At 44.7% G+C, this 27,893-nt stretch overlaps 1 protein-coding gene across 7 annotated transcripts; it reads left to right on the top strand.

The window, feature by feature from the left end:
• The first annotated feature begins 124 nt into the window (after positions 1 to 124).
• LOC121711394 (phospholipase ABHD3-like) lies at positions 125 to 26,792 on the top strand. Of its 7 annotated transcripts, none has more exons than XM_042094974.1 (11): positions 125 to 340; positions 745 to 791; positions 961 to 1,089; positions 2,470 to 2,630; positions 2,925 to 3,107; positions 17,334 to 17,379; positions 19,251 to 19,363; positions 19,960 to 20,133; positions 23,089 to 23,137; positions 23,267 to 23,432; positions 25,359 to 26,792. In XM_042094974.1, the coding sequence occupies exons 1-11, from the start codon at positions 256 to 258 to the stop codon at positions 25,562 to 25,564; spliced, it is 1,359 nt and encodes a 452-aa protein (XP_041950908.1). In that variant the 5' UTR covers positions 125 to 255; the 3' UTR covers positions 25,565 to 26,792. The 7 variants fall into 7 exon arrangements, with proteins under 7 accessions (XP_041950908.1, XP_041950907.1, XP_041950909.1 ...); XM_042094973.1 differs by having other exon boundaries at positions 742 to 791; XM_042094977.1 differs by having other exon boundaries at positions 271 to 336.
• The last annotated feature ends 1,101 nt before the right edge of the window (positions 26,793 to 27,893 follow it).

Below are 27,893 nucleotides of genomic sequence, written 5' to 3'. Positions count from 1 at the left end.
ATTATTCTGAACGATCTCCATTAAACCCAATGTGGTTAGCGGGACTTTTATTTTGAAAAAATTGCTCTTAGCCGCCTTTGCTAGCAATGGATACATCCGGCACGAACATTCTATTTTCGCTAGGTTCACGCTGCTAACGTTAGCCCGGCATCAAGTTGTCCATTGACTGAAGACCCAGCAAGTTAAGTTTGGTCTTCGGTGTCTCTCTAACGGAAACAAAACGATGAGGTTACTCTTAGAGTGATTCGGAGTCATATGCCCATTGAGTTGGAGTCGAATTTGGACGAAGACAGGACCAATCGATTACAAACGCAACTTTTGATGATTCTTTTCAAGGCAGGTGTGACCTTACCGCCAGCTGTTTTAACATAACGAATCTCTGGACCATTATCTCTGGACCATTTTCTCCCGGTTAGAGGGACTGACATGATCACTGTCTGTCTGATAATAACACTTGACTGTTCTGAAAATTATTGTAGTGTTTCTGTCTAGATGTAGATCTTATCTCTCTGTTTTTAAGCTAAGTTACTGTCTTATTTAACTGCAACGTAAAATGATTAGTCAGTAGCCTATTGTAGCTTTAGACTGTCTGAGCTCTTTTTCTCGAGGTTAACGTTAAAAGTTTTTTTTCTTTTTTTAATAGCAAAATTGATTCGTCTTAAGTTTGTGGTTCTGATCAGCCTAAGCAGCTAGCCTAATTTAACTTGACACCAGAAAGTAGTGTTATTCAGTTTTGTTTAGTAGAAGAAATAATAAACGGATCCAAGCGAACAAGCATCGCAGACACACAGGTAAATCACATTGATTAACGCTAAGTTAACATTAAGGAACCATTTTTTTCTAGTCTGTAACTATACATTAACGCAACTCAGCCGCTTCACTGAAGTAGGCTGTAGCTGTTGTTACCCCGGGTGGGGGTAACCGAACGGTGTGTGTGACCCGCTTGTTTGTTCATCCCAGCTGCCCGTCATGCTGCTCTCTCACACCGAGCTGTGGAAAGCGTGCCTGGAATACATTTCCAGACCGTGCACGGTGCTCATCGGGACCGTTACCGCCGCCCTGTACTACCTATGGGGCCGCGAGGGGCAGGTTAGTCTGCGAACGGAGGCCCAGTAACTCCCAGCCACGCGCTAGAAGCGACATCCTTAAATGGCCTTCCTTGCTCCCCTATCCCTCCTAAGACGTGACCTCCGCGTGCTTCCGATCCAAGCAGGCTATTTTGGCACCCATCACTCATCCATCCTTTCACACTGCCGAGGTTGCACTAATAACACACATCATTGGTCTGTCTCTGGTCAGTAAACAGAGCTGTAATCATGTCTCATATGTCTTTGGTGTGATGTGACCCATGACGTGACGTGCGTTCCTCAGCCTCCATCTTGTCCTGGGGCTGCTCCTGCTTTGCTGGCTGTGTCTGTTCCAGGCGTGTCACTGTCCTGCACCCTCCTGGCACAAACACACTCGGCCCAAAGCCTCCTCTCTCCTGCTTGCTTCTTTCAGTTGGGGCACGAACACACTCGGCCCAAAGCCTCCTCTCTCCTGCTTGCTTCTTTCAGTTGGGGCACGAACACACTCGGCCCAAAGCCTCCTCTCTCCTGCTTGCTTCTTTCAGTTGGGGCACAAAGCCTTTTAAGAGTCCTGGAGGGGACCCAGCACCCCTTTAGCGTAGCCTCACTAGCCTGCCCTGAGAAGGCCCCCCCGCTCCCCTCCCGCCCTCACATCCTCCTCCTCTCCTCTCCTGCTGCTCCTCAAATAACATAAGTTCTTCCGTGTCTTGTGTGTGTGTGTGCGCTGATTGTGTGGTGTTTTTGTGTGTGTGTGTGTGTGTGTGTGTGTGAGCTGTTTGTGTCTGTGTGGTGTTTTTGTGTGTGTGGTGTTTGTGTGTGTGTGTGTGTGTGTGCACGTGTCCTGTACCTCCCGCCTGGTCATTCCGGTCATCTCCCATGTAATCTCCTCCTCACTGGACGGTACTGGGCATGTCTGCATTATCACTCTTTTTCATTTTGTGTGAAATATATTATTCTGTCGTTCCCTCCTGCTGTACTCTGCATCATCCACTCTCCTCCGCTCACCCTGCATCTCTGTTTTCATCCCTCCATCTCTTGGGCCTCACTCCATCTTTCTCTTCCTCCATCTTTCTCTTCTTCACCCTCTCCTCTCTGCTTTTCTACATTTCTCTTATCATTCTCTCTCCCCTTTTCTCTCCCTCCTCCTCTCTCTCCCCCTCCTTCTCTCTTATCCTCCTCCTTCTCTCTCTCTTCTCCTCCTTCCTCCCCCTCTCTCCTCCCCCTCTCTCCTTCTCTCCCTCCTTCTATCTCTCTTCTCCTCTCTCTCTCCCTCTCTCTCCTCCTCTCCTCTCTCTCCCTCCCCCCCTCCTCTCTCCCTCCCTCCCTCCTCTCTCTCTCCCTCCCTCTCTTCTCCTCCTCCTCTCTCTCTCTCTCTCTCTCCTCCTCTCTCTCTCTCCTGCAGACTCCGGTGTTAGTGTGCAGCGATGGCTTCCGTGTGTTCCTGCAGCGGCACTGTCCGGTGGTGGCCGAGTGTTTCCGTCCGACTCCGTGGTGCTGGGGCGGCCGACTGCAGACGCTCATGCGCGTCCTCATCAAGTCCAGCCCCGCCGTCGCTTACAGGAAGTACGACCCGCCACCATTCCACCGCATTACTGCACAACGATGCAAAACACTCGCCTAGGCACTCGCCCAAATACTCTCTGTATTGGGGGACTTCAGAATCTGTAGTTATTATTATTTTTTGTAATTTATTTTCTCCTCTACAACTTTTATAAATATTCCATGTGTGTATGTGTGTGTGCGTGTGTGCGTGCACGTGCGCATGTGTGCGTGTCTGTGTGTGTGCGCGCGTGTGTGTGCGTGTCTGTGTGCGTGTCTGTGTGCGCGCGTGTGTGTGTGTGTGTGTGTGTGTGCCAGTGAGCTGATGAAGACCCGAGACGGTGGCCAGATCTCGCTGGACTGGGTGGATAACTCCGGGTGTGAGCAGTACCCTGACGGGTCGGTCCGGCCCACGGTGCTGATTCTACCTGGGCTCACCGGGAACAGCCGCCAGACCTACGTGCTCCACGCCGTCAGCCAGGCCTCGCGCAGAGGCTACCGGTGAGTTCAACAACTCATTACGCCACTCACCGGTGAGTTCAACAACTCATTACGCCACTCACCGGTGAGTTCAACAACTCATTACGCCACTCACCGGTGACTTTAACAACTCATTACGCCACTCACCGGTGACTTTAACAACTCATTACGCCACTCACCGGTGAGTTTAACAACTCACTAAGCCACTCACCGGTGAGTTTAACAACTCACTAAGCCACTCACCGGTGACTTTAACAACTCATTACGCCACTCACCGGTGAGTTTAACAACTCACTAAGCCACTCACCTCTACTCTCAGCGGTGAGTTCAACAACTCATTACGCCACTCACCGGTGAGTTTACAACTCACTAAGCCACTCACCTCTACTCTCAGCGGTGAGTTCAACAACTCACCTCTACACTCACCGGTGACTTTACAACTCACCTCTACACTCACCGGTGACTTTACAACTCACCTCTACACTCACCGGTGACTTTAACAACTCACTACGCCACTCACCAGTGAGTTTAACAACTCATTACGCCACTCACCGGTGACTGTACAACTCACCTCTACTCTCACTGGTGAGTTTAACAGCTCATTACTACACTTGCGGGTGAGTTCAACAAAATGAAAAAGATGTGTTCAACAATCGCACATGTACACTCACTGGTGACCTTAACAACTCACTACACTCACCGGTGAGTCCAGCAACCACACATCTACACTTGAATTCGAACTACATTCACTTGTGAGTTAAACAACTTTCACAACTGTACATAACCAAGGGCGTCAGTTTGTTTTTAGAAGTGGTGGGGACAATAACCATAAGCTTGAGTGTGGTTTGAAAAGTGCGGGGTACCCCTATGTAAGCTATTCATCCATTCAACGCTGCATTACAATATGCTCAACAGTAGTGTTGCGCTGGTTAAGGTTTTTTAACATCCGCACCCACCCGACCTGTCAGGAGAGTCAATCTGCACCCACTCGACCCTCAATATGCACTGATTAACTAACTACCCAAACTAGACCCGACCCGACCAAAAAAAAACAATGTGCCTATATCCTAGGCTATCCTTTGCAGTTCATATTGAGGTAGAGACAATGCTTTCTTATTAACTAAACACTAAAACAAGAAGAATTTGCATTGTAGGATATGCTTCAACAAAAGGCCTTTTCACACAGAGATCACGCTAAATTTGCGGGAAGAGGAGACGACTTTTTGCCGCAACGTGTGTCTGAAAACGAGGTGAAAATGTGCAGACCTGCTGATCTGTTCACATGATGCGGCATTTTGGGGAGCCAGGAGGCAGGATCAGCTATTAATGTGACGTGCAACAGGGGCGTCTAGAGTGATAGGCGCATTATGCGTGGGCCTTCAGATGCAGCAGGTGTGTGATTTCCAAAACCATGGCGGGAGAACCGACCGCACTTTGGTTAGCTTGCATTTGCTTTGCTGTTGTTTAGAATGTTAGATTCTTGCGATAGATGTCTTCAGACAATAAAAAGTTTTTTGGAAGGGAAAGAGTTGCCCACGTTGGCCGTGATTCCCCTTTGAAAATCAGAGGTTCACAGGCTACTGTGACCTTGGTCAGTGGCGCCGCCAGCCGTAATCCTGTGGCCTACACTGTGCGTACAATTTATTCATGAAATCATTCAATATTACAACAATAAAAATAGCTTGTGTACTGTCTTACTTGAAACATGCTTAACCCTTAGAACCCGATTGACGCAAAGTGCGTCAAAAAACACACCCTTTCTTCTCTGTTACATTGCTCCGCGACTGTTCATCGCAACGAGATAAAACCTTTATTGTATGACAGAGAAGTGGGGCTTTCCAAAGAGACTACGCACTTGTCTGTACGATCAAGTATGAAAATTAAAAAAAATCATGAAATTAAATCAAATTGCATCATATTTACAGTCTATACTTCTCTGCGTTCACCTGCGCACCCATTACTCTCGTTTGAATTACTCGCGAACCCGTGATCGCATAGATATGGCAAGCATATCAGATGAAAGAGGAGAAACAGGGCTATCCATTGCTACCATGGATATCGATCTTTCTGGCTTATAAAAACAGACGAAGTGACTGCAAAATATTAACTTCATGTACACAAACCAACGCTGCACACCCATTACTCTCGGAGTAATTACTCGCAGACCCGTGATCGGATATATATGCGGATCGGATATATACGCATTTTAGATGAAAGAGGAGACACAGAGCTATCATTTGATACCAAATACATCCTTCTGGGTTATAAAACAGACGAAGTGACAGCAAAATAATAACTTCATATAGCTGGACTTACCCCATGTTTTTGTCTGTTTTTGTGGCAAAGCCTGTTTATAATCCAACGCTATCGTGTGTTTCTCTATGGCAAAACATGTTCATAATCCGGTTTTGAGATCCTAGCAAATTCCTGCATGGCATCCAATTCAAGGCTCACATTGCATCCCAATTTGTTCAACAAAGAAACACCATTTTTGCCTTTACTTTGTTCATGGCAATGCAGTAAAAAGTTGAGAATCATCATGAGTGCATACACCATAGTCACACATGCTAACAGGCAAACTTGGGTCAAGTCAGGTCAGATCAGTTCGTGTCACAGATATGGAGCGCAGAATGGTCATTTTTCATTGCTAAATAAAAAATGGCATTTATTTCCGTAAATCACACACCACATATTTCTGTAAATTGCTCAGCCCCAGAGTATCCCTCCAACATGGCAATTATATTGCCCGTTTCAGGACAGTCAGCCCTACACACACATGAAATGCATGTAGAGCTATGAGCTTGCTGTGGTGAGATACAGGTCAAAATATAAGAATTTTTATAATATGATTTTTATATTTTAATTCTTTAAAAATCAAAATAAAATCAATGCTAGTACTAATACATGAAATGGCAGATCTAGATAGCCTAGACTCTGCTGAAAACACATATTATATATTGTTTTGTGTGGCACTTACAATGACCAGAATAAATCCTTGAATAAAGAATGAATAAAGGTAGTGAAAATGCCCTAAAAACAGCTTAGGGTTCTAAGGGTTAACGCACAAATGATAGCCTAGGGCAAAGAGAATGGACACCTCAACATAAGGATACATTAGATCAGTGGTTCCCAAACTTTTAACAGGCATGTACCCCCTGAGACATTATGATCTTCCGGAGTACCTCCAACACCACCAATTGTTAACAAGTTTTTTTTAAATTGTTTTATTAATATTTATTTTTATCAATTTTGTTGAGAATAGCGAATAGGATCATAAACATATGATACAAATCTCATCAATAGTCAACATATGATAGGCCCAGGCCCGGGGTGGGTAATCGGGAGAATCAGGAGTATTCCCGGTGGGCCGCTTCACTTTTGGGCCGGTCGAGGAAAAGAAATGTTGACATGTCACGTTAGTCTATAAGTAGGATATACACGTTCCGCATTCTGTGCATTCCCGTTGCCTCTGCATGGGTTGTAGCCTACCATGTGAGGGAGTTTCCCCTCCCAAAAAGAGTTGGTTGGGTCCATATAGCCCGTCTTTTCCAAAAAGTTTTCTCAACCAGTCGACCATTGAAAATGATGAGCCCTAAATTAGTGATGAGGAGGCCATGACTACAGGGACAAGTAGAGAGGATAAATTAGTTATTTAATGTAAGAAAGTGCAATTATGCTACATGATAAACCTATATGCCTTGTTTGCTCATAAGAGGGTGTAGTAAAGGAGTAGCCTAGTCTAAATCACCAAACAATATAGCCTACCCATGCAAAAAAGCATGTAGCCTAAACATTAGTTCAATATGCCTCTTTGTGGAAGCGTGGGATAGGCTACATTTCAAAGGCTTGCTTTCTTTCTGTTTTTGTTAACTTGTGGAATATTTTTTGTTAACTTCTCAGTTGAAGTGAATTATTATATAACCTTTACACATTTGTTGAACCATACTAATAAAAACTACATTCATTTATCCAATTTCCACCACTATGAAAAAATTGGGCCGGTCTTGGGCCTGAAACTCCCGGGCTGAAAAGTGGCCCCACTCCGGCCCTGGATAGGCCTACAAATGTGCTGAATATAATGATTTTAAATAGATCTGCACCTGATCTCACACACAATCGTCTTGTTGAATGCAGTGATCTTATCTGCTAGGTGCTTGTCTTTGCCTTGTAACTGGAGATTTAACTCATTGAGCTTTCCAAATATATCGCTAAAATAGGCCAGCTTCGTCAAGAAATGTTCATTAGTGAACGTGCTTGCAGATTCAAACATGCGCTCTTTCTCCAAGAAGAGGCGACTCGGAGCTCAAACACGCGACAGCACTTTACCTTTGGGAAAGCCTTGCCTCGCTGTGAAACAGTACAGCCTTTTGGTCAGCTCCCATCTCCTCTCAAAGTGCGGAGAATAGACACGCTTTTAAGGGCCGGGTCTTGATGAAATTCACCACTCTCACAACCTCGTTCAAAATCTCATTCAGGTCGGGACTAACTAAGCTGCCTTGACACGAGCGCTTCCCTGTGAATAACACAGTGCGTCCATTGCACATCGGGTGCTACCTGGGCCTAGGCTACAGAGGCTAGGCTAGGCTCTCCGCAGCCCACAGTTTGAAACGCTGTTTTACCCTCTCTGTCTCCACTCTCGAATATTTTGTTAATGCGGAGAAAATACGTTTTTAATGTGCAGTGCAAATGCGGAAGTTAAGTTACCAACGTGGGATAGAGAAAACGTTTGAAATGGCATATGACTTTTTCGCGTACCCCCTGAAATCAGTCCACATACCCCTGGGGGTACGCATACCCCAGTTTGACAACCGTGGCATTAGATGATGATGATTGGTGTAAACTTTATCACACAATGTGATAAGCAGTTCTGGCGCTTAAAAATGCAACGTTCCATTCAGTCATAAATCATTCAAACGTAGGCCTAGTGCTTGTCATGAAAAGAAAACAGCAGCTTAATATTTTTTCAGGTGTTTAACAGTAGGCCTAGGCGCACTGTTAGCAGTTATGCCGAAGGCAGTGAGATTATTAGGCATTGCATCCTGTCACTCTGTTTGGAACATCGCAGTTCGGGTTGATAAGATTCAGTTAATGCGAGTATGGGTCGTCTCAAAGTTTGGGACAACCAAACAGCAGTGTAGGCAAAGCAAATCCTACTTGTTAGGTTACCATAGCTGTCTTTTCTCTAGGCCTAGGTCTATCGGAAATCGTGACATAAGCTCATTGGTTTCTTTTTTCTTTTCTTTCTTGTTCGCGTGTTGGGTAGTGAAGCGATAATGCAAATCAATGTACATCAGAGCCGATTTGGCCAGAACTGCTGCTCTGTAAAGCTATTTCTGTCCCACCAACCCAAATTTGCTGAACTACTTGCGAAGTAGCCTATTCATCACAGACATCACATGTATCACACGAAAGAGCTTTTTCTCAGCTTTTAAACAATGTTGGTGGTTAGTTGTTGTCAAAGTCAAAGTCTGCTTGTTGTTGTGGTAAACGGTTCGCGAGAAAAGTAGCCGAACTTTAATTTAATCATATTTTCTGCACCCGTCTCCCTACCCATTCATCTTGGCTTCGCCAACTTTCCCTCAACACATGACAAACCATATATCAGAATAAACAGCAGACCTTAACTAACACAAAGGTGTAATTTTAATTAAAGTTTAAAGCACTCCCCTGTACAGTTAGCCATTTCAGAGTAATCCGGTTTTAAATTTGCAGCAATGTCTATATGCATGTCTCCAACTTTGGGGTTCACAATGTGTTTAAATTGTTCAATAGGCCTACATAATTTTATAACAGGCCAAATACAAAATAAATGTTAGCCTAAATTGTAAACATTACAATCAGAGGATATATGGGCCATTCTACCGAATTCGTGCAAATTCAGAGGTTGAAACATTTTGAAAAAAGTGTCTTTTTTTCCCCAAAACTTTTAATTCACATGAATTGTATAACATCTAAGGTACACATTTCTAATAATTGGACATTTTAATTTCATATTGTCTTTTTATACAGTTTTGGAATGTTTTCCTTCTCCCAAAATGTGTCCCTACCGAAACACAATAACAATTAACAAAATAAGAAGTTTTGTGATAACCTATTAGGAATTTCTTTACATATACCTTCTAAATATATTTTTTAGAATTTTCTTAAAGCATTTCCATGATTCAACTGTTAACAATAATATTTTTTAACAAAAAATAAAGGTCATTTATGAGATGAATTGCATTTTAAAAACAACATTTCTTCGTAAAACGCATAAAGTTGATCATACCGTTTTCAAATTTAAGGATGTATTACTATAAATATATATTTAACCAAACACCACCAAGTTATCTTGTCAGATGATTAGATATACTCTTTTTTTAACTAAACATCCCATGTTTCGGTTGTGACCGCACATGTTCGGTAGTGACGGTGGTGTTTCGGTAGTGACTACTACATCAGACTGCCAGTACTTTGTGTTGATAAAAATGACAAATAAGTCACAAATGTTGCACATAATGCAGCTAGCACATATAACAAACATATATATATATATAATTTTTTTTTTTTTTTTTTTTTCTGTTTATCTGTTTATCTTTCTATCTAATCTGTTTAATATTTCACTGAACAGCTGATGGATAGTTTGGGTGTTATAGGATGCAAGATAGAAAATGTATGCTTGGTTTTATGATCCTTCAAGAAAGATTTATTAAGTGTTCAAAAATGGTCACATTTAAAAGTATTAGTATCTAACATGTTGACAATTGCTCAAAGAACACATATAACCTCCAGATCTCATTTTAGTGTTCAATTTGTTACCTTCAGGGCCCTATTTTGACAATCTAAGACGGATGATCTCAAGCATATGGTTCAGGTTTATGTAGGGAGTGTCTAGTTCACTTTTACTAGTTTGACAGCGGAATAAGTGATCAGACGCCAGGTGCATGGTTCAAAAGGATTGTTCTAATGTCCCTCACCCCTTAATTGAAGGGCTACTTCAAAGTAAAAACGACCTAGGGTTTAAGTTTACAATACTTCGGTTTATCTGTAGGATGCCCATGGACACTACCGGCGAAGTGTACGGCCATTTTGTTTTGCTTGTTTTTACGCTGGAGTATCCCTTTAAGCACAAATGTTTGTACGCATAACCCGCCAACACTCCCGTTAGGTATAACGCATAACCCGCCAACACTCCCGTTAGGTATAACGCATAACCCGCCAACACTCCCGTTAGGTATAACCCATAACGCATAACCCGCCAACACTCCCGTTAGGTATAACCCATAACCCATACCTGCCAACACTCCCGTTAGGTATAACGCATAACCCATACCTGCCAACACTCCCGTTAGGTATAACGCATAACCCATACCTGCCAACACTCCCGTTAGGTATAACCCATAACCCATACCTGCCAACACTCCCGTTTGTTCGGTATAACGCATAACCCATACCTGCCAACACTCCCGTTAGGTATAACCCATACCTGCCAACACTCCCGTTAGGTATAACGCATAACACATACCTGCCAACACTCCCGTTTGTTCGGTATAACGCATAACCCATAACTGCCAACACTCCCGTTAGGTATAACCCATACCTGCCAACACTCCCGTTAGGTATAACGCATAACCCATACCTTCCAACACTCCCGTTTGGTATAACGCATAACCCATACCTGCCAACACTCCCGTTAGGTATAACCCATAACCCATACCTGCCAACACTCCCGTTAGGTATAACACATAACCCATACCTGCCAACACTCCCGTCCGGTCCCTTTAAGCATGAGTGTTTGTTGGGTATAACGCATAACCCATACCTGCCAACATTCCCGTCCGGTCCCTTTAAGCATGAATGTTTGTTGGGTATAATGCATAACCCATACCTGCCAACATTCCCGTCCGGTCCCTTTAAGCATGAATGTTTGTTAGGTATAACGCATAACCCATACCTGCCAACACTCCCGTTAGGTATAACGCATAACCCATACCTGCCAACACTCCCGTTAGGTATAACGCATAACCCATACCTGCCAACACTCCCGTTAGGTATAACCCATAACCCATACCTGCCAACACTCCCGTTTGTTCGGTATAACGCATAACCCATACCTGCCAACACTCCCGTTAGGTATAACCCATATCTGCCAACACTCCCGTTAGGTATAACCCATACCTGCCAACACTCCCGTTAGGTATAACGCATAACACATACCTGCCAACACTCCCGTTTGTTCGGTATAACGCATAACCCATAACTGCCAACACTCCCGTTAGGTATAACCCATACCTGCCAACACTCCCGTTAGGTATAACGCATAACCCATACCTTCCAACACTCCCGTTAGGTATAACGCATAACCCATACCTGCCAACACTCCCGTTAGGTATAACCCATAACCCATACCTGCCAACACTCCCGTTAGGTATAACACATAACCCATACCTGCCAACACTCCCGTCCGGTCCCTTTAAGCATGAGTGTTTGTTGGGTATAACGCATAACCCATACCTGCCAACATTCCCGTCCGGTCCCTTTAAGCATGAATGTTTGTTAGGTATAACGCATAACCCATACCTGCCAACACTCCCGTTTTCCCGGGTTTCTCCTGTATTTCAAGGTCATCTCCCGGCGCCCACCCATTTTGTTATTTCTCCCGGGGAAACTCCCAGAATATTGCATGACCATCAAACTTAATTTTAAAATCACGGATCTATTATTTTTTTTGTGTTAGTCTGACATTTTCCCAGGTTGCCAAATTGGGTATGATATGCACCCTACACATAGCCAACACAATGACTTACTTTCAATTTCAATCCTGTTGTCATAAAACCTGGCAACCCAAAACCAGTTTGTTAAAAGCTAAATCTCGGCAGGTATGCCATAACCAATCAGAAGAAAAACAATAAGAGTGCCATCTCCCATTCCCTAAAAGCAAGTACTGCATGTACCATGGCACAGTACCACCATACGGATGAGCAAACACATTTCTGCAGAAGGGATCTGCTGCAAGCTTACACTTTTTTTACTCTTTAAATCAACACTTACCCCTACTAGGTACTCACACAAATGTGAAAGTGTACAAAACAAAATGTGAAAGTATGTATGGAACTGTTGTTGGAATGCTTGAAACCAACGCTGGTTTGCCTCGTCCATAGCCAGCCTAAACTTTGATCCACTCGGTCAGATAGCACAAGTAGTTAAGCAAATCCGCAGTTCAGTTTTTGTTTTTAAATGTAAGACACGGTTCTTTCCCAAATTTCAGCAATGAAAACAAAACGAGGGTGGAGGGGTGGTCCACTGTGAATCCTGGACCCATGACCAATCCTGGACCCATGATCCAGATCAGGAGTGAGGTTTAGGGGGCTGTACGATGCTCGACTCCTGATCCTGTGAATCCTGGACCATGACCAATCCTGGACCCATGACCCAGATCAGGAGTGAGGTTTAGGGGGCTGTACGATGCTCGACTCCTGATCCTGTGAATCCTGGACCATGACCAATCCTGGACCATGACCAATCCTGGACCCATGACCCAGATCAGGAGTGAGGTTTAGGGGGCTGTACGATGCTTGACTCCTGATCCTGGACCATGACCAATCCTGGACCCATGACCCAGATCAGGAGTGAGGTTTAGGGGGCTGTACGATGCTCGACTCCTGATCCTGTGAATCCTGGACCATGACCAATCCTGGACCCATGACCCAGATCAGAAGTGAGGTTTAGGGGGCTGTACGATGCTCGACTCCTGATCCTGTGAATCCTGGACCATGACCAATCCTGGACCCATGACCCAGATCAGGAGTGAGGTTTAGGGGGCTGTACGATGCTCGACTCCTGATCCTGTGAATCCTGGACCATGACCAATCCTGGACCCATGACTCAGATCAGGAGTGAGGTTTAGGGGGCTGTACGATGCTCGACTCCTGATCCTGTGAATCCTGGACCATGACCAATCCTGGACCCATGACCCAGATCAGGAGTGAGGTTTAGGGGGCTGTATGTTGGTAAACCTCCCTGCAGACGCCTATAGAGTAGTGTTGCAGCCTGGGCTTTTGTTATTTGATTTGCTTTGCTTTTGCTTTGCTATTGCTAGCATGCTCGACTCCTAATCCGAGGTGCTGCTGTTTGCGGGTTTCCAGACGGGTGACAGGTTGAGCTACGTGGTTCAACACAACACAGATTACACAGGCAAACCAGTGTCCCCAGGTGTATGGAGTATGTATGTGTCTATGTACTGTCTACGCTCATGTACCTCGCTTCCTAACACCCCGATAACATTCCAATGAATGTTAAAAATGCTAAGGACATTCATCCAAGCACACCAGCACAGACTTTGAATTGCGTTGCCAGAGACTTGTTGTTTAGGTCAGTGGTTCTTAAACGTTTTGTTGCAAGACTGGCATTGTATGTCAACATCAAAACCAAGCCTTTGACAATCTGATTTATTGTTTTCCAAAGGATAACTAGCACTCATCCAATGTATAACTGGCAGTCCTGTGGCAAGAAAAGGCTGCATAATGTTCTGTCACTGGTAAGCTTACATACAGCATCTTTTGAAGTTATCGTTGCAAGAGGCGCAGATAGAGATTTGAGTTTGCGTAAACAAAGCATCCACATTCGGAGGAACATTATGGAAACACTGTAAATTGTAACCCTATATCTAGGGCTACTGAATATCCCAGTTTTTTAACATGTTGGTCTGAAAACCTTCTGCAAATCATTTTGCGACCCCTACCATATTTTTGTCAATGCCCCTGGGGGTCCCAACCCCCAGTTTAAGAAACACTGGCTTAGGTCTTACTACCAGGCTGTTAGATTCCTGACAGTGCACCCTCAAAATAACTGAAATAATACCCATTTAACTTTAGATCACATTCCTTGGTCAGTGGTTTTATCATTTTTTGTGGCGTCAAAATAGCAATTTGTGATCATATGCCTGACCACACCTGTTTTTTTTTATCGATACACCCGTGGGTGTGCAAGGATCACACAGTATGGGTATCTGGCGGAATAATGATAAAATGCGCTGACCTAAAACTAGGTAAACAATTGTGTCGCGCCTGGTTCCTCAATGCACTGAGTGTAAGATAGGGCCCTCAGTCTTCCTAACTAATGCTTCTGCAAAAAGATGCCGTTGAACAATGATTTCTTTCACTTTCCTTTCTTAAATATTCTTGGTACTTCACTGAGTCATCCCTCAATATTTGTCTATATTTTATCAGTCTTTCTGCTCCACATTTTCCTTTATGTTTAGACATGTTGGCAATTTGTTTCTATATTCATGGGTGTCATCAGGTCCCTTTCCACAGGTGTATACAATCAAGCACCTAGATTACGAATGCAGACTGAATGGTGCAGGAACCTGATGAAACCCATGAATAGCACTAGCTTAATCATTGAAATTAAAATGTTATTTTAGGTTGTAGGCCTAGTCTTAAATATCCTAAAATGCATTTTATTTATATAAATGTGCAACTGATTTACCAAAATATAGGACCTAGCGTTCCATTTAGTCACTACCGAAACAATCTTCAATCTACCATAACATCTTCAATACATGTTTCGGTTGTGACTGTTTCGGTAGTGACGAAAAAATATATTTTTGAGCCTATCTCAAAGATGCTAGTCAGCACATGATTAGATAGCACAGTTCTGAACATTTATACACAAATAAAAACTACATTTTCATTATTATATACATTTATCATTGGTATTCAAAAGATCTTAATAAAAACATCATTGGAAAAAATTACAAAAATTATTTCATATTTTTTTTCACAAGGTGAAATTTAGGCCTTGGGGTTTGGGACATCCACCTCTCAATTGAAAGTACCCTAAACATGATGATTTTATATATATTATATATATATTAAGCTTGATGCTATCTCAAATATTGTAACATTTTTCTGTATAAATGCTTTTTAAATGATTTTTTAGGGTCTGGGACAGCAATTTGCACGAATTCGGTAGAATCGCCCATATAGGGCAGACTGACGCTCATGAGTTCATGCTTTGTTTTATCGCTGGATTTTAGGATGGCCTACTATGGCAACCGATTGCATTCCGAGCTACAGTCAACTAACTCTAGCAGGCATTAAATGACTGGAGGGTCGGGTGGGTGTGGATTTTAAAAAACCTTAACCGCGCAACACTCGATCCACACATATCCAGGCAGCTGTGCATGCTGTGAGGGTCATTGTGTGCGCCTATCACATGGTTTAGACTCGATGATTTCGGTATGTGGGGATTTTTTCGGTCGCAATTGGTTTGCACATTTTTAGAAGTGGTGGGGACAAAATTCAAATTCTAAATAGTGGTGGGGACAAAATTCAAATTATAAATAGTGGTGGGGACATATCCCCCCCGCCCCCCCCGTAATCTACGCGTATGGACATAACTGTGGATGTAACAACTCCCACATCATGTACACTCAGCGGTGAGTTAAACAGCTCTCACATCTAGTCACTGGTGAGTTAAACAGCGCTCACATCTAGTTACCAGTGAGTTAAACAGCTGTTTCATATATACTCACCGGTGAGTTAAACAACTCTTTAACATCTACACTCATAAATGAGTTAAATAACTCTATATCCATACTCACCTGTGTAGTGACGTGTTGTCCTGAGGTGTTGTTGCGGACGCTCTCCGTGTCCAGTAACACCTAAACTCCCACACTCCTAACTTTCCCCGTTTGGAGCCATGGACGGATTATGAACTTTCGGGCTCCTGGGCCCACATGTCTTAAGGGCTCCACACTAATTATCGCACATGTGGGAGGGGGGGTTTGGGGGTCCTCCCCCAGAATTTTTTTTATTTGTTTGATGTGATTTCCTGTATTCTGGTGCATTTTGGGGATGGCCAATACTAAATTCAATCAGATTCATAGCCTACATCCTGATTTGTTGATATTGAGGCAATGATTCCATGCAAAGGCTTGGGCTTCAGGGCCCCCTGACCCCTTGGGCCCCTGGGCCTGGGCCCGGTAGGCCCGTGCAGTAATCCATCCCTGTTTGGAGCTCGGTGCTTTCTTTATGTGTGTGTGTGTAACAACTCTGTGTGTTGTCTACCAGGTGTTCTACCAGGCATTCTGTGTGTGTGTGTGTGTGTGACGATTCTCTGTGTGTGTGTCTGACGATTCTCTCTGTGTGTGTGTGTGACGATTCTCTGTGTGTGTGTGTGTGTGTCTGTGTGACTATTCTCTGTGTGTGTGTGTGTGACTATTCTCTGTGTGTTGTGTACCAGGTGTGTGTGTGTGTGACAATTCTCTGTGTGTTGTGTACCAGGTGTGTGTGTGACGATTCTCTGTGTGTGTGTGTGTGACGATTCTCTGTGTTTGTGTGATGATTCTCTGTGTGTGTTGTGTACCAGGTGTGTGTGTGACGATTCTCTGTGTGTGTTGTGTACCAGGTGTGTGTGTGACGATTCTCTGTGTGTGTTGTGTACCAGGTGTGTGTGTGACTATTCTCTGTGTGTGTTGTGTACCAGGTGTGTGTGTGACTATTCTCTGTGTGTGTTGTGTACCAGGTGTGTGTGTGACTATTCTCTGTGTGTGTTGTGTACCAGGTGTGTGTGTGACGATTCTCTGTGTGTGTGTGTGTGACGATTCTCTGTGTGTGTGTGTGTGACGATTCTCTGTGTGTGTGTGTGTGACGATTCTCTGTGTGTGTGTGTGTGACTATTCTCTGTGTGTGTTGTGTACCAGGTGTGTGTGTGACGATTCTCTGTGTGTGTGTGTGTGACGATTCTCTGTGTGTGTGTGTGTGACGATTCTCTGTGTGTGTGTGTGTGACTATTCTCTGTGTGTGTTGTGTACCAGGTGTGTGTGTGACTATTCTCTGTGTGTGTTGTGTACCAGGTGTGTGTGTGACTATTCTCTGTGTGTGTTGTGTACCAGGTGTGTGTGTGACTATTCTCTGTGTGTGTTGTGTACCAGGTGTGTGTGTGATGATTCTCTGTGTGTGTTGTGTACCAGGTGTGTGTGTGACTATTCTCTGTGTGTGTGACTATTCTCTGTGTGTGTTGTGTACCAGGTGTGTGTGTGACGATTCTCTGTGTGTGTTGTGTACCAGGTGTGTGTGTGACTATTCTCTGTGTGTGTTGTGTACCAGGTGTGTGTGTGACTATTCTCTGTGTGTGTTGTGTACCAGGTGTGTGTGTGACTATTCTCTGTGTGTGTTGTGTACCAGGTGTGTGTGTGACTATTCTCTGTGTGTGTTGTGTACCAGGTGTGTGTGACGATTCTCTGTGTGTGTTGTGTACCAGGTGTGTGGTCTTCAACAACAGGGGCTTCGGGGGAGAGGAGCTGTTGGTGAGTATTACGCCTCTGTCTGTTGTGGTGTCCTCCCTCTCTGTCTGTCTGTCTCCATGTTGTGGTGTCCTCCCTCTCTGTCTGTCTGTCTGTCTCCATGTTGTGGTGTCCTCCCTCTCTGTCTGTCTGTCTGTCTCCATGTTGTGGTGTCCTCCTTCTCTGTCTGTCTGTCTCCATGTTGTGGTGTCCTCCCTCTCTGTCTGTCTGTCTGTCTGTCTGTCTGTCTCCATGTTGTGGTGTCCTCCCTCTCTGTCTGTCTGTCTGTCTCCATGTTGTGGTGTCCTCCCTCTCTGTCTGTCTGTCTGTTCCCATGTTGTGGTGTCCTCCCTCTCTGTCTGTCTGTCTGTCTGTCTGTCTCCATGTTGTGGTGTCCTCCCTCTCTGTCTGTCTGTCTCCATGTTGTGGTGTCCTCCCTCTCTGTCTGTCTGTCTGTTCCCATGTTGTGGTGTCCTCCCTCTCTGTCTGTCTGTCTGTCTGTCTGTCTGTCTCCATGTTGTGGTGTCCTCCCTCTCTGTCTGTCTGTCTGTCTCCATGTTGTGGTGTCCTCCCTCTCTGTCTGTCTGTCTCCATGTTGTGGTGTCCTCCCTCTCTGTCTGTCTGTCTGTCTCCATGTTGTGGTGTCCTCCCTCTCTGTCTGTCTGTCTGTCTCCATGTTGTGGTGTCCTCCCTCTCTGTCTGTCTGTCTCCATGTTGTGGTGTCCTCCTTCTCTGTCTGTCTGTCTCCATGTTGTGGTGTCCTCCCTCTCTGTCTGTCTGTCTGTCTCCATGTTGTGGTGTCCTCCCTCTCTGTCTGTCTGTCTCCATGTTGTGGTGTCCTCCCTCTCTGTCTGTCTGTCTGTCTCCATGTTGTGGTGTCCTCCCTCTCTGTCTGTCTGTCTGTTCCCATGTTGTGGTGTCCTCCCTCTCTGTCTGTCTGTCTGTCTGTCTGTCTCCATGTTGTGGTGTCCTCCCTCTCTGTCTGTCTGTCTGTCTCCATGTTGTGGTGTCCTCCCTCTCTGTCTGTCTGTCTGTTCCCATGTTGTGGTGTCCTCCCTCTCTGTCTGTCTGTCTGTCTGTCTGTCTCCATGTTGTGGTGTCCTCCCTCTCTGTCTGTCTGTCTCCATGTTGTGGTGTCCTCCCTCTCTGTCTGTCTGTCTGTCTGTTCCCATGTTGTGGTGTCCTCCCTCTCTGTCTGTCTGTCTGTCTGTCTCCATGTTGTGGTGTCCTCCCTCTCTGTCTGTCTGTCTGTCTCCATGTTGTGGTGTCCTCCCTCTCTGTCTGTCTGTCTGTCTGTCTCCATGTTGTGGTGTCCTCCCTCTCTGTCTGTCTGTCTGTCTGTCTCCATGTTGTGGTGTCCTCCTTCTCTGTCTGTCTGTTCCCATGTTGTGGTGTCCTCCCTCTCTGTCTGTCTGTCTCCATGTTGTGGTGTCCTCCCTCTCTGTCTGTCTGTCTGTCTGTCTCCATGTTGTGGTGTCCTCCTTCTCTGTCTGTCTGTTCCCATGTTGTGGTGTCCTCCCTCTCTGTCTGTCTCCATGTTGTGGTGTCCTCCCTCTCTGTCTGTCTGTCTCCATGTTGTGGTGTCCTCCCTCTCTGTCTGTCTGTCTCCATGTTGTGGTGTCCTCCTTCTCTGTCTGTCTGTCTGTCTGTCTGTCTGTGCTCCCTCTCACCCCTACCCCCCCATTCTTGTTCTCCTCTCTCCTCCAGACAGCACTCACGTTCTCTAACCTCACGTTCTCCTCTCTCTCCTCCAGACAGCACTCACGTTCTCTAACCTCACGTTCTCCTCTCTCTCCTCCAGACAGCACTCATGTTCTCTAACCTCACGTTCTCCTCTCTCTCCTTCAGACAGCACTCACGTTCTCTAATCTCACGTTCTCCTCTCTCCCCTCCAGACTCCGTTGACGTTCTGCGCGGCGGACACCTCAGACCTGGAGCAGGTTGTGACGCACGTAAAGGAGCTTTACCCACAAGCCCCTCTGCTCGGAACCGGAGTGTCACTGGGAGGGTGAGTGGAACTCTGTGCTGCACTGTCAGCATGTCTCAGCCTGTGTGTGTGTGTGTGTGTGTGCGCTTGCGTGAATGGATATGTGGTGAATTTGTGGTGGTAGGTTTGCAAAATTAACTTGAATGGAACAGTTTTTAACAAATTAGCGCAGCATCGTTATGATGCTAACCAGATAAAAAAAAAAAAAATTTAAGTAAGTATATTTCTTTGGGGCTTTTATGCCTTTATTGCGGATAGGAAAATGACAGGAAGCGAATGGGAGAGAGTCGGGGTGGGATCCGGAAAGGACCACGGGGCGGGAATCGAACCCGGGTCACCGGTGTACGGTGCAGGTGCCCCAGCCAGTTACGCCACGGCTGGAGCCATGATGCTAACCAGATTTAAGTACAATGTAGAACAACCTGGAAAGTCATTGTGTGGTGCTCAGTGTTGATATTGTGGTGGTCAGTGTATAATTATAATTGTGGTGGTCCACCACAAATAAGTCAATGTATGGGAAACACTGTACGATGCTTCTGCTGCTGCTGCACTACCTGACCTTTGACCTCTTGTTAGGATGCTGCTGCTGCACTACCTGACCTTTGACCTCTTGTTAGGATGCTGCTGCTGAACTACCTGGCGCGTAAAGGCCAGGAGGCGGGGCTTCTGGCGGGAGTCACCATGTCTGTCAGCTGGGACACGCTGGAGTCCTGCGCCTCTCTGGAGCAGCCAATCAACTGGCTTCTCTTCAACCGCCACCTCACCGGCAACCTGTGCCGTGCCATCAAGCGGTGAGTGTTGCCATGGAGACCTACATGGCACAAGTCCGCACATCACTGCCCAACTTCAGTTGTTTTTTTAGAGAAGAGGTGGTGGTTGTTGTGGTGAGGTCAAGACACACACACACACACACACACACACACACACTAGGGATATATATTGTCTACGGCAATATTGTGATTATTGTTTTAACAATGTTCAAATTGACATTATCGAGTATTTAAATAACTTTGAAAAAAACACTCAATCACGCATTGAAACCCCGTAGGTACATTTACTAAATGAGGAGGAGCAGAAGCCCCTGGCTGCAGCAGAGCAAGTCACATGGTCGCTAGTGGGACCGCGTGGTCACACACAGTACTGTTTAGGCTATTTTGTGCCCTCAGTTGTCCAATACTCCAAGTGATGAGTTAAATAGTCACGGTATTACATGGGCAGAAATCGTTTGCTTTTAACTTTTTTAATTAGGGATGTGAGTAGGGTTGCAAAGGGGCGGAACATTTCCGGTAAATTTCCGGAAACTTACCGGAAACTTTCCATGGGAAGTTAAGCTGGGGAATTTTGGAAATATTCCAAATTGGAAACTTTCATGGAATTAAAGGAAATTATGGGAATTAATGGGAATTAACTGGGACTTTTTGGTAATTCCTACTGTTTCATACAGTATACAGACATTAACATTTTGTTTGGTAATAAGCAATAAGATTTGTTTGTTTGTATTTTCGCTTATCTTAGCATACAAAGCTAGCTAGCATGCTAGCAGGAATCCCATTCTCTGCCTATGGTTTACTAGCGTGCTAAGCTAGCAACACAGCAGGAATCCCATTCTCTGCCTATGGTTTACTAGCGTGCTAAGCTAGCAACACAGCAGGAATCCCATTCTCTGCCTATGGTTTACTAGCGTGCTAAGATAGCAACACAGAAACCACTGAACTGCCCAAGATACACCATGCCACTCAACAACAAAATCCAATTGGTTGGAACATTGACTGACTATCAGTTTGTTCAGTTAGAATCCCAGAAAATGGTAAAACAAATAAAAATACAATGACACAACATACCACCCCAACCAAACCTTATAGATTATGTAAATTATGTATAAATTGTCAAGCTTAATCAAACAGATTAATCGTCCCATTACAGTTTATGCAAAATGACGTACACCCATTTGAATGAGGACAAAAGTGACGACAAGCCCATAACTGGGCAACTCTGTTTGCAAACTTCGCCCAGTTTCACACCAATTTGTGGGAATACATGAGATGACATTTTCACTGGGAATTGATTTTCCCCATGCACATGAACGCATCATAGGTTTCCTTTATGTCTAGTAGCCTATGCTGATTGCTGTGTGCATGGGATTGACGTATGTGCATGGTAGAAATTTGACTGAAATTGCATTAAATCAGGTTGTTTTAACTAATATTATGCTGCAAGATGGGGTTTTGTCCACTACATTTAAGTTCCCTGTTATAGACTAACTTGCCATATTAAAAATTCCCATTTTATTCCCGTTCATTCCCGGTAATTTCCGTATATTCCCGTTAATTCCCATGGAAAGTTTCCAACTTTGAAAATTCCCGGAATTTTGCAACCCTAGATGTGACGAGATCTTGCGATATAAAACTGTCATGATATTTCTCGTCAAAGTAAAAATTTGACGAGATATCGTGCCGAGAGATGCGGCGATACAAGAATACCACAATATTTCTTGTCAGGGTAAAAATCTGTCTCATGGAAAAGTATCCAGCTGTAGCCAGCATGACTGATTAGCATAGAAGATGCCCCACCCACTTTTTTTGTGTAGCAGCATTTTGGATGGAAACAATAATACCACTCAATTACACTGTAGCATAACCGCTACTTTAACAATAATACCACTCAATTACACCGTTTCCCCTAAAACACACTGTAGCATAACCGCTACTTTAACAATAATAACACTCAATTACACTGTTTGCTGATACACAAAAAAGCATCTTCTATGCTAATTTAGTCAGACTCGTCAGTCATGGCTACAGCTGGATCCTTCTCCACAAGACTGATCGTTACCTTGACAAGAAATATTGCTCTTGTATCGCCGGATTTTGTGGCACGAGATCTCGTCACATCTCTAGTTTTAATAGTTAGTTGTTTCGTGATTGTAAACAAATAACTTTTCTTATGTAAACCTTTGTTAATGGACTAAAGTTTGCTCTAAATATCTATTCTTATCTGATATGCTAACTGTAAGCATCTCAATGGAATTTCTCATATACATTAGCTTTAAGCTAACACATTGGTTTCTATTCTGTTTTATGTGTATTGCTACATGATCACTCTTAATCATCGGAGGAAATAACTGAGCAGTAGCCTGCTCTGCTCAGTTTTACACAGTTGTCCTTGGATCAATAAAGTATCTATCTATCTCTATCTATTCAGTGAGACATAAGTAAAGGTTTAAAAGGAACTTCTGGTTCAGGCTTTCTCTTGGGAAACTGTTATCTCGCTTCAGTTAATAATCTGATCCTAGCACTTACCAGCCGCCTTGAACTGACACGTTGTACTGTTAAAAACAGCACTCACTGATGCACTTATTCTTACTGTACTCTACCGTTTTTAAATTGTCCTAAAATTGATGAGAATTGCTTTAAAACTTTAACTGTTTACCATGTTGTTAGTCGCTTTGGTTAAAAATGTGTCAGCCAAATGTAATGTAATAGCTGGCAACACCAGCCAGACACAAGTGGTGACCAGAATTGGAAATGTGTCAGAGTGATATCGTTTGATTTGTGTGGAGTCACAGGTTATTGTTTCTCATCATAAACATGGTTTTCATAAAGAATGAGCTATACGTAACTTAAATTTCTCAAAAGATATCCACTAATTATTGTATTGTCAAAGTCACAAAAAATATCAAGATATTATTTTTTGTCCATAACACACACACACACATAGTTTGACTGCTCTGTTCTTGGTCCCCTCAGGCACAGGAGGATTCTGGAGGCTGTGGTGGACGTGGACCATGTGCTGAAGGTGAATGCCACACACACACACATAGATTTAAATCTGTTATCCAGATGCACACACACACACACACACACACGCACGCACACATACTGATACGCAGACATTTAAAGCTGTGTGTGTGTCCGTCCGTCCCAGGCGCGCTCCATCCGTGAGTTTGACGAGCGCTACACCTCGGTGATGTTTGGCTACAAGTCGTGTCTGGACTACTACCAGGCGGCCAGTCCAGGATACAAGCTGCCCCAGACCACCGTCCCCGTACTGTGCCTCAACGCCGCCGATGACCCCTTCTCACCTAAACACGGTACACACACACACATATATACTCACGCACACACATATACACTCACGCACACATATATTCATGTCAGGTCGCTACGCTCAATTTCGCTCCCAGCTCCACTTCAAAATCCTCCCGCTCCAGTGAAATCGCTCCACGCTCGCTCCAATTTAAAAGAGGGAGAAATAATCTACAAACCGAATTGACCTGTCGCTAAGCCCCGCCCCCCATTGTTACCATGTGAAAACTCGGTCAAACAAACCAGACTTGATTAGAAAAACATTGTGGTCAATGGCCGCTTACAGTATATGAAAGCAGGCTTTGTTTTGGTCGATTCAGGATTTACTTTCCTCCAGAAGCTATCAAAAGGGACTTAATTATGCTATGGAGGGGTGGATTCAAAACTTTAGAATACATACAAGGTGACAAGCAGTTGTGGCGAGTAGCCGTGCAAATCACCGTGCAAATCCCACTGACGTTAATGCTAGCTAGCTAGCTAGTGGAAGATTGATACTAAGATATGTTAGGTTACGTTAATATGTGATGTAGTAAGAATATAGTAGTTGGTTAATGAGCATTTTCATCTTGGGATTTAACAGGGAACCTGTGCCCACGTTGTTGGCTTAGTAGCCTACATTACGTCGAGCTGTTGCAAACGCGAGAGACGTCCTGTAGGCTACTGTTGATGAAAATATACCCCGTTTTTTTAGCCTCTCGGGGTACCGGCTATCAGTATTACACGTCCCCCTGCAAAACGTTTGACCATGGTTATCCGTCGGGGTTTTTTGAGTTAATAAACTACATAAATAACCATTAATTTGTCATTTTATGCCTCCTCCCTGTTGTTTCCTATGGAGTTGTCCGAGCTGATGTCCGAGTCCCGTTGAGGCTGGAATGTCATTGGCTCATCAGCGTTCTAAGGGTGGCGCTTAGCGACAGGTCAATTGTCACCTTAGAAAACTTAAATCCCAAAGAACTAAGAGAAACGGCAATGTCACTCATACAACATGTATTCAGTGCAACAACGAACAAGCTTGCCAACGTCACTACACATAAGCCTAAAACTAAAGGGATACGTGGGATTAATTGCCTAAATAATACAGGTTTAGCATCCGAGTTTACTTCAGCCTTACTGAAAGCAGGCTATTCAAATTGCTCACGTTTTTCTTTGCTCTCCGCACTCATGTTTCTGTGAAATGTCTCCTTAAATTCCAAAATAAATCTCACTGGAACAGTGTCCCCACATAGTTGTTCTTGCTCTACATTGTTTGTATCTAGTTGATTTGTAGGAATAGTACGCTTGTAAGCCATATGACTTTCAGTTTCCTTTCTAAAATATTTAGCGACTTCATCCCCAACGAACTCACTGTAACGTCGGCAAGCTGGACTATGTGCTATGGACTCTGGGACAATGCATTCTGGGATACGGGGGAGAACTCTGGGGGTTGTTTGTGTGTGTTAATGTCTTTATTTACTGTTTTAATGTCTGTGATTTAGTGTAGCGTGTTACCCTTTTAGGTCTTCCTCGTGTGTGATCCTTTTTGTGCGGGGGGCTGCGTCCACTCCTGTATGTGTAGTGTGTGTGTGTGTGTGTGTGTGTGCGTTTGATGTGCCTAGAGTGTGCGCTTTTCGTGGCCTGCGTCCCTGCTCCCGTTTCTGAATGCACTGAACGTGGCCTCACCACCTAGCTGCAGCAACGAATCCGTTACATCACTATGACAAGCGTCTTCATTTTGAAATGTAACAGTCTTAGTTTCATTATGAAGACGTGAGTTCTAGGTGGACTTGGGCATTCTTCGCCGGAGCGGAACAGAGCAGCCGCTCCAGCCTCTAAATTAAGAAGCGCTCCGCACTCCAACACAATTCCATCCACTCCGCTCCTCGCTCGCTTGCACTCCGCTCACTAGCCCTGACTCACACACACTCACCCCTCACCTCTCTCTCCCTCAGCTCTGCCCGTGTCCCTGGCGCGGCGGCTGCCCAACGTGGCGCTGCTGGTGACGTCACACGGCGGGCACATCGGCTTCCTGGAGGGGCTGTTCCCGCGCGGCGAGGGCTACATGGACCGCCTCTTCGGACAGTTCGCCCAGGCCGCCTTCGAGCACACCTCCGACCTGCAGGCCGCATGCACGGCCGTTGCCGCCGCACCAGAGTGACCACACCCACAAAACAGTGGCCACACCCACTAAACACACGGAGTGGCCACACCCACAAAACACAGTGACCACACCCACTAAACACAAGGGGCGGGGCCTGTGGATTTGTTGGGCGTGGTCATTCTGAAGGGGCAGGGTTATAGGTTGTGTTCACTTAAAGGAGTGAGTATTAGTGGGCGGAGTTAAAACACATTATCAACATGCCACACCCCTTCTGGATGACCACACCCACTAACCCCACCCCCTCCACTAACGCCCATCTCAGGACCTCATCCGCCAGCCAATCAGAGAGCAGCTTAACACAGACTCACTGACGTTTCCTGGTAGGCAGCCAGGGAAGTGTAGTTTTTATCCAGATAAGTGTAGTTTTTATCCAGAGAAGTGTAGTTTTTATCCAGAAGAGAACTGAGTCTCTCTCTTGCACTGTTCTGCTTTTATAGCCTGACGTTTTAATTGTAGTATGCAGACAGTAGTGTGTGTGTGTGAGGGGAATATGCACTACTTGCCACACACACAATTCCCTAAGAGAGAAGTACAGAAGTATGCAGTATGCATCTGCGCTGCCTCCAGAGTTATGCTTTTAGTATAGAAGTATGCAGTATGAGTTTAGTATAGAAGTATGCAGTATGAGTTTAGTATAGAAGTATGCAGTATGAGTGCACTCAAAGTGCCCGACGGGAAAATGTCTCTCAGACCACTTTACTTCCTCTACTCTGGTAAAACTTGAAAAGCATAGAAACGTTCCACAAATAAGTGATATTGCGGTTTCTTTCTCCCAGAAGGGTGTTGTAATGTATTAGTGCACTATTGTGAAGGATATTGATTGTATTAGTGTACTATTGAGAAGGGTATCGATTGCATTAGTGTACTATTGAGAAGAGTATTGATTGTATTAGTGTACTATTGAGAAGGGTATTGATTGTTACTGTACTGAATGGGACTGAAGTGTTTGTTCTTTAACCTCGTGTGTGACAAATCTCGGAGACCAAACAGGACTCCAGGCTGCTGCTGCACCCCCCCCCCCCCCCCAGCACCACTGAGTCTCCTGATAAATCTACAATCCGTCTGCATTTCTCTACCCTACAATCCGTCTTTGTTTTTAACTCTTTGGTGCAACCCGTCTGCACTTTATTTATCTTCTCTACTGTGTGTGTGTGTGTGTGTGTGTGTGTGTGTGTGTGTGTGTGTGTGATAGATAGATAGATAGATAGATAGATACTTTATTGATCCCCAGGGGAAATTCAAGGAATTTCCTTGAAAAGTGTGTGTGTGAAGAGAAGCTACGTACTCACAGGCACCGCATCAAAGGTGTGTGTGTGTGAGAGAGCTGTAATAGAGTGCTGCCATAGGCCAGCTCTGACTGTCAATCATTCCTGTGGTCATATTGAAGCTGCCCCTAGAGGCCAGTTACACACTCTCTTACTCACACACACTCTCGTATGCACTCTTACACACACACACACTCTCTCGTATGCTCTCTTACACACACACACACTCTCTCGTATGCACTCTTACACACACACACACACACTCTCTCGTATGCACTCTTACACACACACACACTCTCTCGTATGCACTCTTACACACACACACACTCTCTCGTATGCACTCTTACACACACACACACTCTCTCGTATGCACTCTTACACACACACACACACAGTCATGGACATGTTCACTCTCTTGTATGCACTCTTACACACACACGCACAGTCATGGACATATTCTCCCTTCACACACACGCACAGTCATGTTCTCTCTTCACACACACACACACACAGACCCTCACACTTTGACAGTGTTTGGATGGAGAGGAACTAATGCCAGTATTATGCTTGTGTTTGCATTGTTCTGTTGATGCCTTACTATGAATCTCATATCTGTCTCATCAATCACCAGATGCCAATAACTGATCAAACACACCTCAATAAAATCTTGAAACTTGCTAGCTGTGTCGTGTCTGTTTCTCTAGAAGGTGAGCCAGCGTGTGCGCCTTCATGTTTACCTTTGCGTTTATGTTCATGTGTAGTGTTTCAAATGTCCTCCTGAGTTTCTCTCTCTCTCCTTCCACAGGGTGACGGTTCAGGGAAATCCTCTTTAGGGAAGAAAAGGCAGCATCAGTACTTTGGGGAGGAAAGGGTAGTTGTAGTAGTACTGTGACCATGGTGTGTGTGTGTGAGATTAGTGATGGTGGACTTGATTGATGTGCTTGGGTGTGCAAAGTGTATAAGGTCCACTGTAATATCTGGCCTCATACCACCTGATGTGCTGTATTACCGGTACCTTTTTAACTCTGGCCATAAAAGCTCAAATTAACCTCAGTGATAAC

The sequence above is a fragment of the Alosa sapidissima genome, chromosome 6 (assembly GCF_018492685.1).
Source record: "Alosa sapidissima isolate fAloSap1 chromosome 6, fAloSap1.pri, whole genome shotgun sequence".
NCBI classification, from domain to species: Eukaryota; Metazoa; Chordata; class Actinopteri; order Clupeiformes; family Clupeidae; genus Alosa; species Alosa sapidissima.
Note: the sequence above shows the minus strand (reverse complement) of the source record. Positions and strands in the feature narration are given on the sequence as shown.

Coding starts and splice junctions, on each gene's coding strand:
- LOC121711394 (XM_042094973.1), top strand. CDS start 256: ATGCCCATTGAGTTGGAGTCGAATTTGGACGAAGACAGGACCAATCGA. Junction 2,631..2,924: donor CCCGCCGTCGCTTACAGGAA/GTACGACCCGCC, acceptor TGTGTGTGCCAG/TGAGCTGATGAAGACCCGAG. Junction 20,134..23,088: donor CTGTGCCGTGCCATCAAGCG/GTGAGTGTTGCC, acceptor TGGTCCCCTCAG/GCACAGGAGGATTCTGGAGG.